The sequence below is a fragment of the Brachycentrus maculatus genome, unplaced genomic scaffold, assembly GCF_059751285.1.
Source record: "Brachycentrus maculatus isolate JH-2025_06_01 unplaced genomic scaffold, ASM5975128v1 h1tg000361l, whole genome shotgun sequence".
Classification (NCBI taxonomy): domain Eukaryota; kingdom Metazoa; phylum Arthropoda; class Insecta; order Trichoptera; family Brachycentridae; genus Brachycentrus; species Brachycentrus maculatus.
Genome location: NW_028281110.1, coordinates 641,818 through 658,950, shown reverse-complemented (window position 1 = coordinate 658,950; position 17,133 = coordinate 641,818). Strand labels below are relative to the sequence as shown.

Genomic DNA, 17,133 nt, shown 5'->3' with positions numbered 1-17,133 from the left:
CAATACTACGTGATGTCCTATAGAAATGTTTTATAGCCGTTGCTGCATGCGTGTTTACTCCGTTTTATTCGCTATATTTCACTAGTGTCGTGTGTGTTTGCAATGTTCTCAAATAATTTGGGAGCTTTACAGATTCTAAATTGTCGCGTGCTGTATATATCTCGAGTGAGACATCTTCCGAATGTGCTGGGTGAATTTGTTATTGCCGCCCACACCCGTATCGAGCTGTAGGGATGGATGAGGATTCCCGTTAAATGATACACTTTCTGCGCATTTTAATCCGTTTGATATAAAACATGAACAGATCATGATGAATCAAGATTTATCATGATCTGTTCTTCCAGGTAGGTGAGACGGATTCTAATGTATACAGTATACATGCCTTACGCAGATGGTCTATGCAAATAATATATTTTTATAATCATGTCGATATTTTGCGTAAATTTTTACAAGTTCTTATAATGCTCAGCCACTGCCATGATTCATCAATGGAATATTTTCTGCTATTTGAAAACACCGCAATCAACCTTAATGCAACACGAAAACAACAGTGTTTTATATTTATTTATACTTTTTTTTAATTATATAATGAATGACACGTACTCATTTATCTTTGAAATAAGTAATATATAATTAGTACAAGCATTCATTTTACTTATTATTTATGCTATCAATAAAATTTCTTTATCTCTTTTCTTGGCAGACTATAAACACGAATAAAAACAATGGCAAGTTAATTATTCAGGCGATCGGTCTTTTAACGCGACAAATTTCAAATATGTAATAGTTTTAATAATTACTATAAAGACTAACGAGGTAGCTAAAGTACTTGGAAAGATTTTAGCACATATTTTACTATAGTGCTGATAGATCCAACCACCACGCATTATTTACACTAAATACCAAATGAAGGTTATAAGTTCAATGCGTATAAAATATGTAATGTCAAATTTAATTACGTTTTTTTTTAAATCCATATCTTTGTTCAAGATCAAATCCTACTTTCTATTTAATCATCATAAATAAGTGTATTTCTTCGTTTTTTCAAAACATAAAACCGGTAACGAATTCTTATCTTTATTCAACACAAGTCCCGCCAACGCTTGGCTGCGATATTTGTATGGACACGGGAGCCGTGTTCGACGCACTGAGAGCGTGCTACGAAAATATGCCTGTAACGCATAAATACAATTATTTCGTCTTTGAATCGTTTGAATTTCGTTTTCGGCTTTAATCTGTCCGATCCCTCCCAGTTATGTAGTAAGGTACGTGTGTAAAAAGATAATTTTTAAAAATGATTTATTTGAACATATTACATACATGAGTCACATATATAATATTCCCGATGAATAATTTTCATTACTCATTTTGGGACATGGGATTAAGTTTAACAAGACTGAAAAACAAAATCTATAATATAAAGCAATAAAAGTTACAGTAAATAGGCATAAACAAAAACATAAGGTGAGAAGCAAATTTAATGGTTTTTTTTAACTAATCACGTACACAAATATTTCCATAAAGTATTTTCTCAGTTCGTTCAATTTAAAGAAAATTAAGTTGCTATTTAACGAATATATATGGTGTTGCTGTGAGTCGTTACATTATTTAAAGCGTTGTATTATATTTAGTATAGTTGTAGCGAGTATGTGTGGAGGTCCTCACCAAAACGTTACATTTCCATTATAAATGATTTTAAGTAATCAGGAATTCTAGCTTGTAAAATTGTTACGTTTTGGTGCGATTTAATGATTTCATGTTGGTTATACATAGTTGGTGTTATATCTAACAAATAGTCTTTGTGGAATAAGTTGAACAGTTTTGGAGCTATGAAAAATGAGTTTGTTTGTGTTATTGTGTTTATCGGCTCCACATGCATTTGATTTTGTCCTCGTGTATTATAATGACGAATTTCTCTGTTAAAAATCAGTTCGGTATTGCTGTAAGTCCGTTTTAAACATTATTTGAAGCATTGTGTTTGTAATCTCGTACGTTGGGAGAATGTCAAAAGGTATTTATTACGTTAATATATCAAGGTATTGTGATTATCGGAATAATGTTGGGAAATCCGGGCCAGACGCAGACGTAGACGTGCAGACACACTCGTTAGGTGCGTCGGGCGGGCCGAGCCGGGGCTGGGGTTGGGGCTGGGCCGCCCAAGGCCGAGTGGGCGGGGTGGCGTTCCGGGCCACGCGGGATAGTAACACGTGCGCGGGGAACACCCCTTACCCGCTTCGAGAAATTTCTATTGATATCGCTTAGCGTTCGAAAAAATAATTTTAACCCTTACTGGTCCAATGTCGAATCTCATTCGACATCGATTTTTTCATGTCGGATGTCTTTTGATATTTTTTTCATCATTTCTGTTATTTATTTAAATTTCAAGCTTACATTTTTGTCACTCGTATCTATTACAACAGTATGTAGAGCAGAGGACAAAATATTTTTTCCCAATTGGAATGTAACTGTCTACCTAGTTTTTTTTTTAAATTTTGGGGGACCGGAAAGGGTTAACATAATTTTCAATAATAAAACATATGCGTGCGGAACACCCTTACCTTCGTCAAATTTCTATTGACATCGTTCAACGTTAGAAAAAAAAAAATTAAAATTATTTTTAGTAATATTCACGGTTTTATCGTTATTATTCGCAAAAATAAGTTGCGCGGGGAAAAAAAGATTGTTATTTATTGATTCGGCGTTAACTTTGGATAATTAAATGTTGATTTTTTGTAAAAATTAACCGGTCATTTGACTCACTTACATTATTACTTAAATTATTACACTCGGTTACAAACAAAGGTCAAGTCAAGAACAATTTAGAAATATGTAAAAAAGTTCATTAATAATATGCTTTTCCAAAATACTTCACCATAATTATCTATGTTTCCTTCTATAAATAAAGTCCCGTTCCTTAATTCTTCTCTACATTACAACATCCATATATACCTGAATTTTTTTTGCTCATTAGTTTTACTAATCAACTGTCGATGAAAACAACTTAAGTTTTCGAAACTAGTCGTGTATAATGAAATAAAACTCAATAAGTGGTATTTATCATACATAAAAGGGTTATAATTATGTCATCATTTTAAACAGTTATTACATCGCAAGCTAAAATCCTAATTATAATTGGAATACATTTTTTAGAACATGTAGAAATTTAAAAAAAAATGACCATCACGCCGTTTCTGCGCAAGGATTGACCTAGAGAATAGAACGCTATATCAATCTTTTTTGCCATCAAATAAACAAGCAAGCAAAAAAACAATATTCCTCTCTTCTGCATTCATGCATCTCCTCATACATTATGTAGTAATAAAAATGATAAAATATAAAAAATAATAATAAAATAAGTTAATGAGTCATCAAAACTGACATTTTTATTGCCTTTATCACAGCAGGAAATTATAATCATTTTCATTGATAAAATCAATAAATATAATTACCATGCTTTGTCATTATGTAAGAATTTAAAAAATATATAATACTACAAAAAAAGTCGCTAAAGGGATGTGAATGCTTAAGTTTATTTAATGAATTGTTTTTTATTAATAATAATAGAACAAAAATCTTTTGCAAAAGAATTGCAGAAACTGTGTGTATTAGAGTGTGAAATGTATGTCGGCACCATTTTTTGTTAACTTTCAGTTTTGCTTTTCTATGGACTGTCGCAAAACTTGTGTCTGTTGCTGTTGTAAAAGAATGTCTCCTTGGACAGATTAACTTACAAGCCCCTTTACGACCATCATCGAATTTTATTTTATTTGACAAACAAAAAATAAAATAAAATGTAAATAAAAATTTGAGAACAAAGTATTGTTAAATATTGTTCTGACATTTGAAATATAAACACGATTTAAAATGTATACAAAGTTACAAAAGCATTTTTCTGTTTTTTTTTTTTGACATTGTCAGTTTTGGTAGTTTGCTCATGATATGCTGTTTAACGAGGTGATGAAACATTAAAGAAGTTTGATGTAGAATTTTTTATCTGCATGTGTATGTTAAATTGTAAAAAAGTATGAGGTTTTACTAATATATATTTGGTTTTGGTCCTTCAGCTACGTTGAGGCCTACTGCTGTTCAGAGCTCCACACAGCACAGCTCGGGTCGAGCGCTTGTAGAGGCCGGAGCAGTGGTTGTGTTGGTGTGGCCCCCGCACCAGCAAGACGGAGAGCCCCAGGCAAGCGGGGCCAGTGGTTCGTGTCTCGGGGAGGGCTGCAGTCCCCCCCGCAAAGCGACGCTGGGTCCCTACCTCGCTCCTCAGGCACCAGGATGCCCCCACCTTTGAAACACAGAATGATGTTATTTTTCGAAAGGTACGCGCTCATTGCTGGTAACTGGAAATCTATTATCGTACGGGAAGTCCCGTTTGTCTGACCGCTCTCGTTACATTTCAGGTTAGAGGCATCCTCAACAAACTTACGCCGGAGAAGTTCCAAAAGCTAAGTGATGACTTGTTAAATATAGGTCTGAATACCGAGTTAATTATAAGAGGCGTAATTATACTCATATTTGAAAAGGCCTTAGACGAACCCAAGTACTCGTCTATGTACGCGCAGTTATGCAAAAGGTTATCGGAAGAAGTACCCAACTTTGAACCCTCGGAGAATCCGTGCACCTTCCGTATTCTGCTTCTGAACAAGTGCCGCGCGGAATTCGAGAACAGATCGGCGGCCAATGAAGTGTTCGAGCAACATGGCAAGCCGCTCTCGCCCGAGGACGAGGAGCGGCGCTACATCACCAAGTGCAAGATGCTGGGCAACATCAAGTTCATCGGCGAGCTGGGCAAGCTGGACATCCTGTCCCACAGCATCGTGCACAAGTGCATCGCCCAGCTGCTACGCGAGCGGCGCCGCACGCCCGACATGCAGGAGGACCTGGAATGCCTGGTACAGCTGGTCAAGACCTGCGGCCGCGTGCTGGACTCGGAGAAGGGGCGCGGGCTGGTGGACCAGTACTTCTCCCGCATGGAGACCCTCTCTCGCAACCCCGAGCTGATGCCGCGGATCCGCTTCATGCTGCGCGACGCCATAGACCTGCGCCGGGACTCGTGGGTGCCGCGCAAGGCCACCAACAGCGAGGGGCCTGTGCCCATCCAGCAGATCCGGCAGAACGACGAGGGCCGCGGCTACGGGGGCCGCGGCGGCGAGATGGACCGCCTGCGCCACCAGGATGCGCCCGGCGACTCGCTCTTCCGCCACGGGCTCAAGACGCGCGCCGGCATCGTGGACGAGTGGCTGCAGGGGCTCAACCTCAGCTCGCCCTCGGCCAACCTGCTGCCGGCCGCCTCCCTGGACAAGTACTCCTTCGGCTCCAACGGCTACAACAAGTCCGAGGGCCGCGACTACCGCGCGCACCGCCCCCAGGGCGGCTTCGCCAACTACAACCAGCGCCAGCAGCAGCAGCAGGGCTTCAACAAGCATCAGACCAACGCTAATGGTAACTACTCGGTCCCTCACATCTCACCTTTACTTGCAATGTGTTGTTCACCACTAATAGATATTCATATTCTCAGGTAATGGTAAAGACATAGCGCCGAGATTCAAGAAGGGATTAACTCTACCCAGCCCTGGTGCTATGGAAGACTTACAGATGAGACCAGCCGCTAACTCTTTGCTTTATAAAGCAAATAATTTAAAACCACAGTCCTATCCTCTACATCCGCAACAGCCCAGTAAGTCCTATCTTTTAAATATTTTTTTTTTCATTTTCTCTTATTTTCATATGGTATCAGTCTATGTTACTAATACTAATGTATTAGTTTAAGTAAAAAAGATGATAAAATAAAATACAAATAAATTAATGTAAAAGATAATTTAGTCACTCTCATAACATATCAGGTGATGCTCCTACCACCAAGAAAAGTCGTGAGTTACATGACTCACATAGGTTTCGGCAGTGAGCTGTAATACAGAGGAAGGTTACAATAGACCTAATATGGTCGCAGTGACATAAGGGATGCAAGATTCCTTGACCTCAAAAATAACATATCAGTTGGGGTTGCATATTTAGCTGCATTAAATGTTAAATTAATTTTTTTTTTAAGCATTGTATTTAATCTGCCTATGCTTATAAATTATCTTTCCAGAAGGGAACTAGACGAAAAAAAATCTTTAATTTTTATTTGTTCTCTTTAATGAGGACATACTAAATTTATCATGTTTAAGTGTTATATGTTTAACTGCAGGACTGATCATCTTATCTTTTTGAGGTCTTTTATTTAAATAACACTATCATTAAAATGTCTATGACATTTTTTTCACATCCTAATTTAACCAGTTGCCAGTTTATCCCGAGTGTGATTCGGACAAGGAGTTTGTGTTGCATCGATGAGTTCGAGTGCTGCTCGGGCAAATCGTATTCCAACTTGGTGTATTGATTCGCCCGAACCAAATATATTTATGTATTTGTTTTTATCGACTAACCCGAGCAGTGTTCAGATAGTCCTATTTCGAGGTGTTTGGTGATGATTTCCTGCAACGACTAAGTGGTTAATGAATGAAGTAAAGGCGTTTTAAGACTTATTATGTAAAAGGAGCAGAGGAAGACCGAGAAACACGGGAAATCAAGTATGCCAAATACTTGAAAGTGGTCAGGTTAGGAGTCGAAACAATCGGCGTGTATGTATGAGGAGATGCATGAACGTGGAAGAGGCGAAGAATATTTGCAAGGACAGAGTGGTGTGGCGTTGTATTCTCTCGTTGAAGCGACGTAATAGTTAGTCAGTTTAAAAGCGTTTTAGATTTATTTTTAATACAAATAAGTGTTTTGTCTAATTATAGATTTGAGGCCGAATTCTGGTGAAAGAGGAAATAGCGGAGTGGATTTCATGCCGACACCGCCCAAGGCTCCGGCCGGCAGCCACCTGGTGGGGGGCGGGGCCGCCATGCTCAAGGAGCCCGCCATCACCATCAAGCAGGCGCAGGACAAGGGCGGCAAGACCAAGAAGGACAAGGTAACGCACTTCTCATAGCATATATCTTATTTATTATTTCGGCATTAACTTTGTGGTAAGACATGTTACAATGATTAAAGAAAACACTTGTTTCATACCACTTGAGTTTTATTAGACTACATGTTTCGGAAGTTGAACTTCCATCATTCAGGTCTGTTTAACAACTAAATTATAAAATATAAAATTGTTCTATAAATAAGGAGAGGGGAAAGTTAGGGGGAGGGGAATTCAATACACACCACCGCCAAAACATAAAGAAAATACACGATCGCAGGAAAATCGACACAATTAAACAATGCTTTTTGAAATTCACACTAAACGCGCAAAAAGCAAACACAAATAAACACCAAAGACATCCTCTTGTTTGCGACCTCGGTTCGTACGGAACGGAAGCTTCATTAATGCCGTTTAGGTACAAATACAGACTTCCACTACACTATCACATCAACAAATTTTATATTTTATATTTTAGTTACTATACAGACCTGAACGATGGAAGTTTAACTTCCGAAACATGTAGTCTAATAAAACTCAAGTGGTATAAAACAAGTGTTTTCTTTAATCATCGTAACATATATCTATCCTCCTTCCTAAAGAGCGGTCACAGCTTTACTTCATCAACCCTTATGGCGAGACAAAACTATCCCAGAGGAGTGTGCATGTACCCATACGTCTGCATTATTTATTTGTTTTAAAATCCTTTTTTTATAAGATCAAAAATAACTTATCTGTAGACAATTTACCATAATTCTTTGAATATTACAAACAAAATTATTATCACGTTTCAAAATTTTTACAAGGTCACTTTTTTTTCTATTTCAAAATTTGAATGAATGTTTTCATCTTAACTTTTTAAATTTAAAATTACCCAATATTTTCGATATTAGGAAAGAATTCTAGGCTGTGATAAGCATTATAAATAAAATTAAGAAAGGTGTGTCGATATGATTAGCGCATGTGAATCGAATGAGTAAAGAAAGAATAGTAAAACAAATTTATGAGGCGAATGTGGTTGGTAATAGAAGCAGAGGAAGTCTGGAGAAAACTTGGCATGATCAAGTGTTTCAAATACTTGGGCATCATCAGTTCAGGAGTGGGATTAATCAATCAGCGAGTATGTATGAGGAGATGCATGAATGTGGAATAAGCGAAGATTGTTTACAAAGGCAGATTGGTGTGATGTTCTATTTTCTCTGCCTAAGGGTCCGGAAACATATTCACATGCATGAGAATTGCCCACTTGACTCACATTACCCACTAAATTCTCCCACAGCCAGTATTGCCCACCAAGACTTTTTCATCACACACAATTCAAAACCCTTATCCGCACCCCAATGGTGCATAGGGCACTGCATTATACAAACACGGTGTTATCTTGATCGTTAACACACGAAGGAAAGGTGATCAGCCGTCCGCTTCAGGTACCAGTCCAGGGTGATATTGAATAAATATTAGAGTGAAAAAATCACTTACATTTATTTGACCCCCCCTTGGAATCGAACCCGGGACCTCCAGAACGGTAGCCGAGCGCGCTGACCATTACACTACCGAGGCGGACAATATCACCCAGAAGTGGGCGATATTGCCCAGATCGGGAACCCATGATTTAGAAAATGGTCAAAAATTGTAATTAACTTTGTATTTTTTTTGCAGGGTCCGAACAGGGAAGAAATTTTGAAACGTGTGACGGGTATATTGGATACCCTCACCTTAAATTCTGCAGCACAAGACGAACAACCCAAGGATGACCCCATGGATGTGGCTATAGCTGCATATAAGGAAATGAAAATTCCTGATAAAATTGTCAAAGATGTCCCATTCACTGTTCTCAATTACGCATTGGAAAAATTGGGTTTGTTACATCATTTTTATTTGCATTCTATGTTTTGAAAAATAATCACTAGGGAACTGTTTTACAAGAACTCGGCTGCTAAAAAACTGATTTTAGTTGAAAATAGTACCTACAAAAATGTAGAAAATGGAAATTATATAAACCACAACCATGTTTTGCAATATTGACACCTAATTACGTATATAGTTTTGTCTTGGGGTTATAATTGTTAAGTCGTTTAAGTGTTAACATGACTGTTTTGTTTGATTTGTTTGTTTTGTGATTGTTAATTTTATTGATTTAATTAGAGAAAATTGAAAATTATAAACATTCAAATGATGTCATCAACAACCTTTGTTGTTTTGTACTTTTTTCACACACTTTATAATATTCATCAATTAATATTCCTCTTCGGGGTACTCTATGCTTTTCTAGGCTTGTAGGAGCACAGGCATGTGACCCCGAATGCCCTAGCTGTTGCTTCTATTTTTATTTAATGTTTTACTTAGTAAATACCACTATTTCTTAAAATCTACTGTGGCACATGTTTTGATGCATTCCGCATCATTTTCAAACACCGTATGTTGCTTCTATTGTTTTTCCTCTCAAATTGTTTCTACTATTCCTCTTGCATTTCTTTTCCTGCAAATCTGTAATATCCTTTCACCTTGAGTTCCTACACTAAATACATATCCACTCCCTATGTGGAGGAAACTGAGTCCACAACTGCCTCCAGGCTCTTCTGTCGGCTGCCAGCTACTTTGCATCCTCTCGAGTCAAGTTTGCACCCCTTTACCCATATCGCTCATTTCTTTCAAGAATGTCATAAATAAAAAAATGACGATTTTCAGTTGTGCATGTTTTCGGAATGCCCAGAAAATGTACTATATCCCAGCAAAAGAGGCATAGTTTTAACTTAATATTTATCCGGTACAGGGCAGAAAATGTTGTTTTTGCATTTTGAAGAAAAGGTATTGTTTAATTATTTTTTTAAATGTATGAAATATTTTTCAAATGGAGAAAAAACCTTCAGGTTTTAACTAAAAAGATCTGTTACACAGTAAAAAGTTCAATAAGTGGCTTGATATTTATTTTTAATACGTGTTATATGTTTAAACTTTAAAAACGTTCTCCTGAAAAATCAAGTTTTTTGATTTATGACATTCTTGAAAAGAGTGAGCAATATGAGAACTGCCAATATTAACACATTGTAATCAGGGGTCTAAAAGCAATAGACTTTAGCCTGCGGTATGCCTGGCAGCATGCGGTTTTTAGCGATTACCACAAAAATATATAACTTTCTTAAAATTGGCACAACTTCAACAATATTTTTTTATTAAAATTTTCAAAGAAATTATGCTTAATGTTTTATAAGCCTGAGTAGTCATGATAAGTGGTGTTGCATAAGCCGTAGCTAGATTTCAGAGTCACTTGGACATTAGGTAATTAAAAACAAAAAAAAACAAAATTTCACTATTGTATTTCTAAGCTGAATATAAACACCTGTTATCAATTTGATAAATGGCACTACACATATTTTCAATGACTTTTTCACTTTCGCACTTTCTTATATATTTTTTTTATTAAAATTAAACACTTGAATATTCCACTTTATCGAGTTTTATTTTTATTTACGACTAGTTTCGAAAACGACAGATGTTTTCATCTTCTGATACAAATTGAAACTAACGAACAAAAATATATTTAGGTGTATATATAGGTTTGTACCAGAAGATGAAAACATCTGTCGTTTTCGAAACTAGTAAATAAAAATAAAACTCTATAAAGTGGAATATTCAAGTGTTTAATTTAAATAAAATAATCTTGTCATTCCACAAAGTTAATGCCGAATCAATAAATAATATATATATTTTTTGTTGAAATTGTAGATGAGCAGTCTGAAAAGTGCGTGGGTCTGCTGGTTGCCCTGAAGAAGGACTCTCTACTGACTACGGCCGTGTGCAACGAGGGGATCCGGTCTCTGGCGCAGGTCATTTCTCAGCGTGAGGCCTCCACTCCCCGCATCGGGACCGCTGTCGCTCAACTCCTCACTAATTCTATGCAACAGGTACAGCCTAAGGCTATCATTTATATTTTGCGGGTCATAGAAAGCCCTTTCCGACAGGAGTTTATGAATATTACGTTTACCTTTTACAAAAGAAGTGGCATTCTCCAAATACCAAATATTTTGTTTAGTACACAATTGAACACTAAAGATGTCTATGTGAGAGTGGCACCATTAACAGTCACTTTTTCTGTTTTACAAGATTGTGACCATAGATTAAAAAATAAAATCCCGTTTTATTTTTTTTCATTTTTTCAAATTTGTAAAACATGAAACCTACGCTCGGACTTCAACCTTCTTTCATATATAAACGATTGATGTTTCATCTCAAGTTGAGACACCTATAAGATTTATTTTTACTATGAATCAATAATTTTCATTTCTCTATGAAGTATGAATTTTACAGTTGTTATCAATCTTTAACTCGGAAATATTAAATGTTGCAAAGTGTCACTTTTACTTTTACACCCTTAACGTTGGTCATAATGTTTGCAAGTCATTTATTTTACAATTAATTAAATAAAATGGTAATGAGGGCCACGAATAACCTTGTTTCATTAATCGGTAACTACCATAGACTAATTCCCAGTGGTGATTTATAAGGATAACAATTCTTTGCATATTTCAAACATTATAATTGATTGTTTTTGATTTAGGGGCTGACTACACTGGCTGAGATAGCCTCACTGACGGAGAATGGGGCCCACTACCCGTTATTCCTGCTTGTCTTGCAACAGATGAACAAGACACTCGAAAAACAAACTCTTACTGAAATGTACAATAATAGTAAGGTGCGTAACAACTATTTTTATTATTTTTACATTTATGTTCATAAACATTTGAATCGCCCTTTTTTATATCAATATAACTAATTGATATGCAACGATGTTTTGAAAAAACTCAATGCGCAATAAAATCATTGATTTATCTCACCAGAGCATTTGACATTTTGGATTTATCTTTATTTACCTCGTATTATACCTTACGTGTACGCGTTTTTGTTGGAATGTTGCATTGGGTACATAGTTTAGTAATTGTGTAACATTTTCAGGTGAATCTCATGTCGCTGTTGCCGGCGAGCGAGCGCACTAAGGAGCGTCTGGCGGAGATTCTGGACGAGCGCGGGCTGTCGTTCCTGTTCCCGCTGCTGCGCATCCAGGCGGAGCTGGGCAAGCAGCTGCAGGCCGACCCCAACCCCGGGCAGTTCTACAAGTGGATCAAGGAGAACCTGGAGCCCGCCTGCCACACGGACCCGGGCTTCATCAACGCCCTGGTCACGGTGCTGGTGAAGCACATCACGCACGAGTCCACGCTGGCGCCCGGCGCGCCCGTGCTCAACCCGCCCGACAAGTCGCTGGTGGAGAAGGAGCGCGCGCTGCTGGAGCAGTATACGCCCGTGCTGCGTTCCTTCCTGCACCACAACCTGCAGCTGCAGCTCACCGCCATCCACTCGCTGCAGGTCTTCTGCTACTCGCTGGGCTTCCCCAAGGGCATGCTGCTGCGCTGGTTCGACGCCCTCTACGACAAGGCCATCTGCGAGGAGGACGCCTTCTTCATGTGGAAGGAGGACATCACCGACGCCTACCCCGGCAAGGGCCAAGCCCTGTTCCAAGTCAACACCTGGCTCGTCTGGCTGCAGGAGACGGAGAGCGTCTCCGACTCGGACGAGACGGAGAAGTGAAACTACCACCGCCCATTTCCAGCTCCGGACACTATCCATTTTAAAAATTACATCAGGCTCTTAAAAACGTATATGTATCTTATTTTTAATTTAGTGTCGAAGCATTTAAGTTCTTCCGATTAGTTAGTTGCGTAAATCATTTTACCCGGATGTTGAAATTATCGAAATATATTTATTAACACTTAACTGCCAAATTGAATTGTTTTAGTCGCATTTGTCGGAAACAATTTGTATAAATGCGCAGTTGAGATTTAAAAATGACAATGTTGTTGCGGCATATATGACTAATGACTGCTTTGCCTTTACGATACAATATAACTTGAACTTTCGGTGCACCTGGGTAAATATTTTCAGCAGACATTAGGACTCCTCGATGCACTGTGTTGTTCCGCAGGTAAGTATCCAGAAATACAGGAAATTTACTCATCTTACTAACGTAAATGAAGAGGTAGGATCGATGGGTTGCCATTGGAATATGGATCGTAACGAAGGGAGTTGATTTTAATTAGTTAATTATTATCATAAATAGATGCCTACCGGTTATGCTGCCGGTTCCAATATCAGTATAACATAAAATTGAGTTTAGTAATCATTTTCAATTATTAAATTTTAAGCTAATGCCGACTAATATGATCACTCGAGGGAAACTTAAAGTGGATTGGATTTCCGATAGTAATAATTAATAACAAAGAATGTTTAGATTAAATTCCTCGTAAGTTTGACACCTAAGTATCTAGCATCTTTTTACTTTTGTATTGTCTTCAAATAAATATTCAACCAGTTGTTATTCATGTGGTATGAATTTTAAGTTGCCATTGACTGATCTTCGAAGTAAGGCAAATATGTGTCGTTTGAATGTCTGGTATGATTAGGTTGCATGCATGTTGTCACATATAGTTAGTCCAATAATCGTTCATTTCCGCCATTAACTTCAACTATGATAGCACTAAACAGATTTAATTGTATTCCTGACTTGTAATTAGTTTTCAATTGAAGCCAAAGTGTTTCATTTTGAAAGGAAACGGGTCACAAAATTGGTAATTTCTCTAGCTGATACTTTCTCTAATAGATTCTGAACTCACGGAAACATCAACAACTTTGGCTTTAGTTTGTAAACTGATTATTATAGTTTTCACAGCTCATTAGAGTAGTAATTAAATTAGAATTTCTGTCTAGATTTTCTATTAAGGTAGAAAGGATGATTACTTCTTTTAAGGTGTACATAACAAAACGTATACCTTTAAGTCTCCTGTAAACCATTTTATTGTATTTTGATACTTTGTGAAATATATTTTAATATGTATTTGTTTTTAATTTTTGATATATTTACCCTGAAAACTATATATATATTTCTTGACTTAAAAATCTGTATAGAAAAATAATTTTTGTTGATCTATTACTTACTTTCCAAATGATTAGACAAATATAAAAAAATAGAATATCCCTTATTTCAATTATTTTAGATTATTTCCAATATTAAGTATGTTTTTAGCATTTGGAAATGTTAGTTTATTCTCTTCACGTTCCATGTTTCTATAAAAATGCCAATTAATATAATATTCTAAAGTCTCGTATCTAAATAGTACTTTGTGCCCCGTCTGAATAATGGAATGCTAGTAAAGGATTCAATCTCTTAATATTACTTGTATTTGGAATCAAAACATTAAAAGCCTCGGTGTAATTTATTAAGACATTGTTTTATTTATTTTATTAGCCCTATTCAATACACAATTACATTTCTCACTTATTCATAGATCACCCCATTTACATAAACCTATGTTGCTTATCACCGCATGTCAGACCAGTTCGAAGGTTTCCAGTATGTAAGGAGCTGAAACAGAGAAACAAATGGGTTACTATAAGAGCTTATTCGGCTGTCCAAACTCAAAGCATAGTAAGGGACATTTTTTTGTAGTACATTTTTTTGCATTTTTGGGCTAAGTACATTCTGCTTAGTCCAAAAATGAAAAAAATTGTACTACAAAAATAATGTCCCTTACTGTGTAAGTTTGGACAGCCGTTTTATCATCATCAATTCCTGGTTTTCTTACCATTTTGTCGACCTCAAATTAATGTTACACCTAACTATATAACGGGAGATTCAGCACCAAATGGTGCATAGGGCACTACATCGGATTGATGCGGAAATAACATAGCTCTATGATGATTTACTAATTTCATAATCTCCAATTTATTGGATGCTGAATGGCCACATCGAATCAGGAATGTAAAATAGTTTAAAGGAGGCAGATGACATGGAAATGTACATATATGCTTTTTGGAAGGGGAACTGTAGATATGATTGATTAGGACGAGAAAAGGGAGAATAACACAACTTTACTCTCACAAACTTTTGATTTGCATCTGGAAACTCGAATATTCTCAAAAGGATTACAGCAGGCAAGTTATGGAGCCTGGACGTGGTTGATATAATATTACAATATTTATTTATTTAAATTTCATAAACAGAAAATAAAAAAGTACATTGGCGGGCTTATGCTGAAAAGCAATATTTTCCAACCAACCAAAAACAGACAAGTGATATTGACCAGAACGTTTGATACCATATACATATAGCTTTTTGCAATCAGAGGGTAGATAGTACTTGAACATTAAAAAAAAACATAAATTACAAAAGATGATAATAAGGAGGGCAAAGGAAAAAGGGAGTTTAAGGAAGGAGGTAGAGGGTAAAACTAAAGGAGGAGGTTTGATGGACAGTTAGGATTCTAATGATAAATAGTTATGCCTCAGACGTTTCTTCAAAATTATTAGAGAAGGTGCATTTTTAAAAGGAGAGGTAATTTATTCCATAGTCTGGCCGTTTGGACAGAGAAGGAATTACCGAAGAAAGTGTTCGTTCTTGGGAAGAACGAAGTGATACATCACGATCTGAGAGGTATATAAAATTTTCAGCCAGATATTTAGGTGCATTGGGATTGTGAAGATATTGACATAATATAGGTAAAAGTCTGCAGGAGTTTGTTGAAATACCTTAAGAGTTCAAATAGGAAAATGTATGCGTGTGTACTAAGCTATTAGAAACATATATTAAATTAAATAAATTTCAGATAGATTGACATCGCAGAAGGCTATAATCCCTCTTAGAAAACAGGCCACAAGGCCTACACACCATTCAGAAGAAGAGAATTTCTTGTGATATTTAAATCCTGGTAAAACACTGTAAAATTTGTCTAAATACAACAGTTAGGTGCGATATTACTATTTTATTGGAGGTCTAAAATGACCTTTGGTACCAAGTCCAACAAACAATGTGAAGCCTAGATAGAATGCATTTAAGGCTCTATCTGGAGAAGAATGTAATTTAAATCATCGAAACTCATTCTTTTTATTTTTAGGCAATTTCCCTGAAAAAGTTTCGGTCTGGCTAAAAAGTTGAATTGTTTGAATACAATAAAACATGTTGCTAGATAACATCCGAGTCCAAGAGATGTATGAATCATCGCCATCAAACCAAAACCTTACAACTGCCAGGTTTATTTTGAATTCAATAACAAAGCGTTACTTTAATACCGCATTAAAATCAATAAGTTAACCTAAAAGCTCACCTATTCTGATGGCACCCACGAGAAAAGCAAATGTTAGAACGTTTTGAATCGTATTTTCTCGCACTTTGCGTTTCTCTTCAGCAGGATCAACCCTCTCCCCTAGTGGCAAACGAAACATTTTGTGTTTAGAAAATAAAAGCCAATTATATACTCAATTCTAACGTAAATATCGGTGATTTCGAAGGCAGCTAAGAAAATTCGTCAAAAGATTAAATCTCGAAATTGACGTTTTGTAACCATAGAAAAAGCAAAGACCAAATGGTGAAGTATAGATTTTTTAAAAAGTGGTCCACTCATTGAAAAATATTGATATAATGAAAATTGATATATGAAAACACTTAAAATATCAGTTATAGAGATTTTAAAAAAATAAATTGATCGAACTTCATAACGCACTATATGGAAATAGTGTTGAGGACTCTCAGATATTTTCTAAATTTTAGCGCAGTACCACAACTTGATCCATAATTAAAATAATAAGCCACATAAAAGTTTATTATATAATATTTTGTTATTGATAGCTTTCTATTTAAATTTATGAGTGGCAATGCATTCATAAATTTAATATTATGAATGCGTTGCCACAGAGCAAAATAAATTTGTTTAAATATATCTTCATACATATATATATATATATATATATATATATATATATATATATATATATATATATATATATATATATATATATATATATATATATATATATATATATATATATATATATATATTATATATATAAACATATATATATATATATATATATATATATATATATATATATATATATATATATATATATATATATATATATATATATATATATATACATATAAACAACAAAATAAAACTTAAATTTACTTTCTTTCATGAAAAGTTTGTGCACTTCATAAGATTTTACCAAAAATACGTTATTATGGATATAAAAGCTCCTCCCTTTGTAAGTAAGAACCGAATTGATCCGTAATATGACCATATACAGTTACGTACATCTACCAAATTTTCCTAAGCAACATTAAAAAAATG

The 17,133-nt window shown here is 36.0% G+C and overlaps 1 protein-coding gene across 5 annotated transcripts in view; it reads left to right on the top strand.

Moving 5' to 3' along the window:
• Positions 1 to 13,841, top strand: part of NAT1 (N-acetyltransferase 1) — a 30,127-nt gene extending 16,286 nt beyond the window's left edge. For all 5 annotated transcript variants that reach the window (XM_088269699.1, XM_088269700.1, XM_088269702.1 and 2 more), the window contains exons 2-9: positions 4,065 to 4,322; positions 4,404 to 5,445; positions 5,522 to 5,680; positions 6,789 to 6,961; positions 8,615 to 8,813; positions 10,682 to 10,860; positions 11,514 to 11,648; positions 11,909 to 13,841. In XM_088269699.1, coding sequence (XP_088125825.1) covers positions 4,554 to 5,445; positions 5,522 to 5,680; positions 6,789 to 6,961; positions 8,615 to 8,813; positions 10,682 to 10,860; positions 11,514 to 11,648; positions 11,909 to 12,538 — 2,367 coding nt within the window. In that variant the 5' untranslated portion in view covers positions 4,065 to 4,322; positions 4,404 to 4,553 and the 3' untranslated portion in view covers positions 12,539 to 13,841. The remainder of the gene's footprint in view (positions 1 to 4,064; positions 4,323 to 4,403; positions 5,446 to 5,521; positions 5,681 to 6,788; positions 6,962 to 8,614; positions 8,814 to 10,681; positions 10,861 to 11,513; positions 11,649 to 11,908) is intronic.
• The last annotated feature ends 3,292 nt before the right edge of the window (positions 13,842 to 17,133 follow it).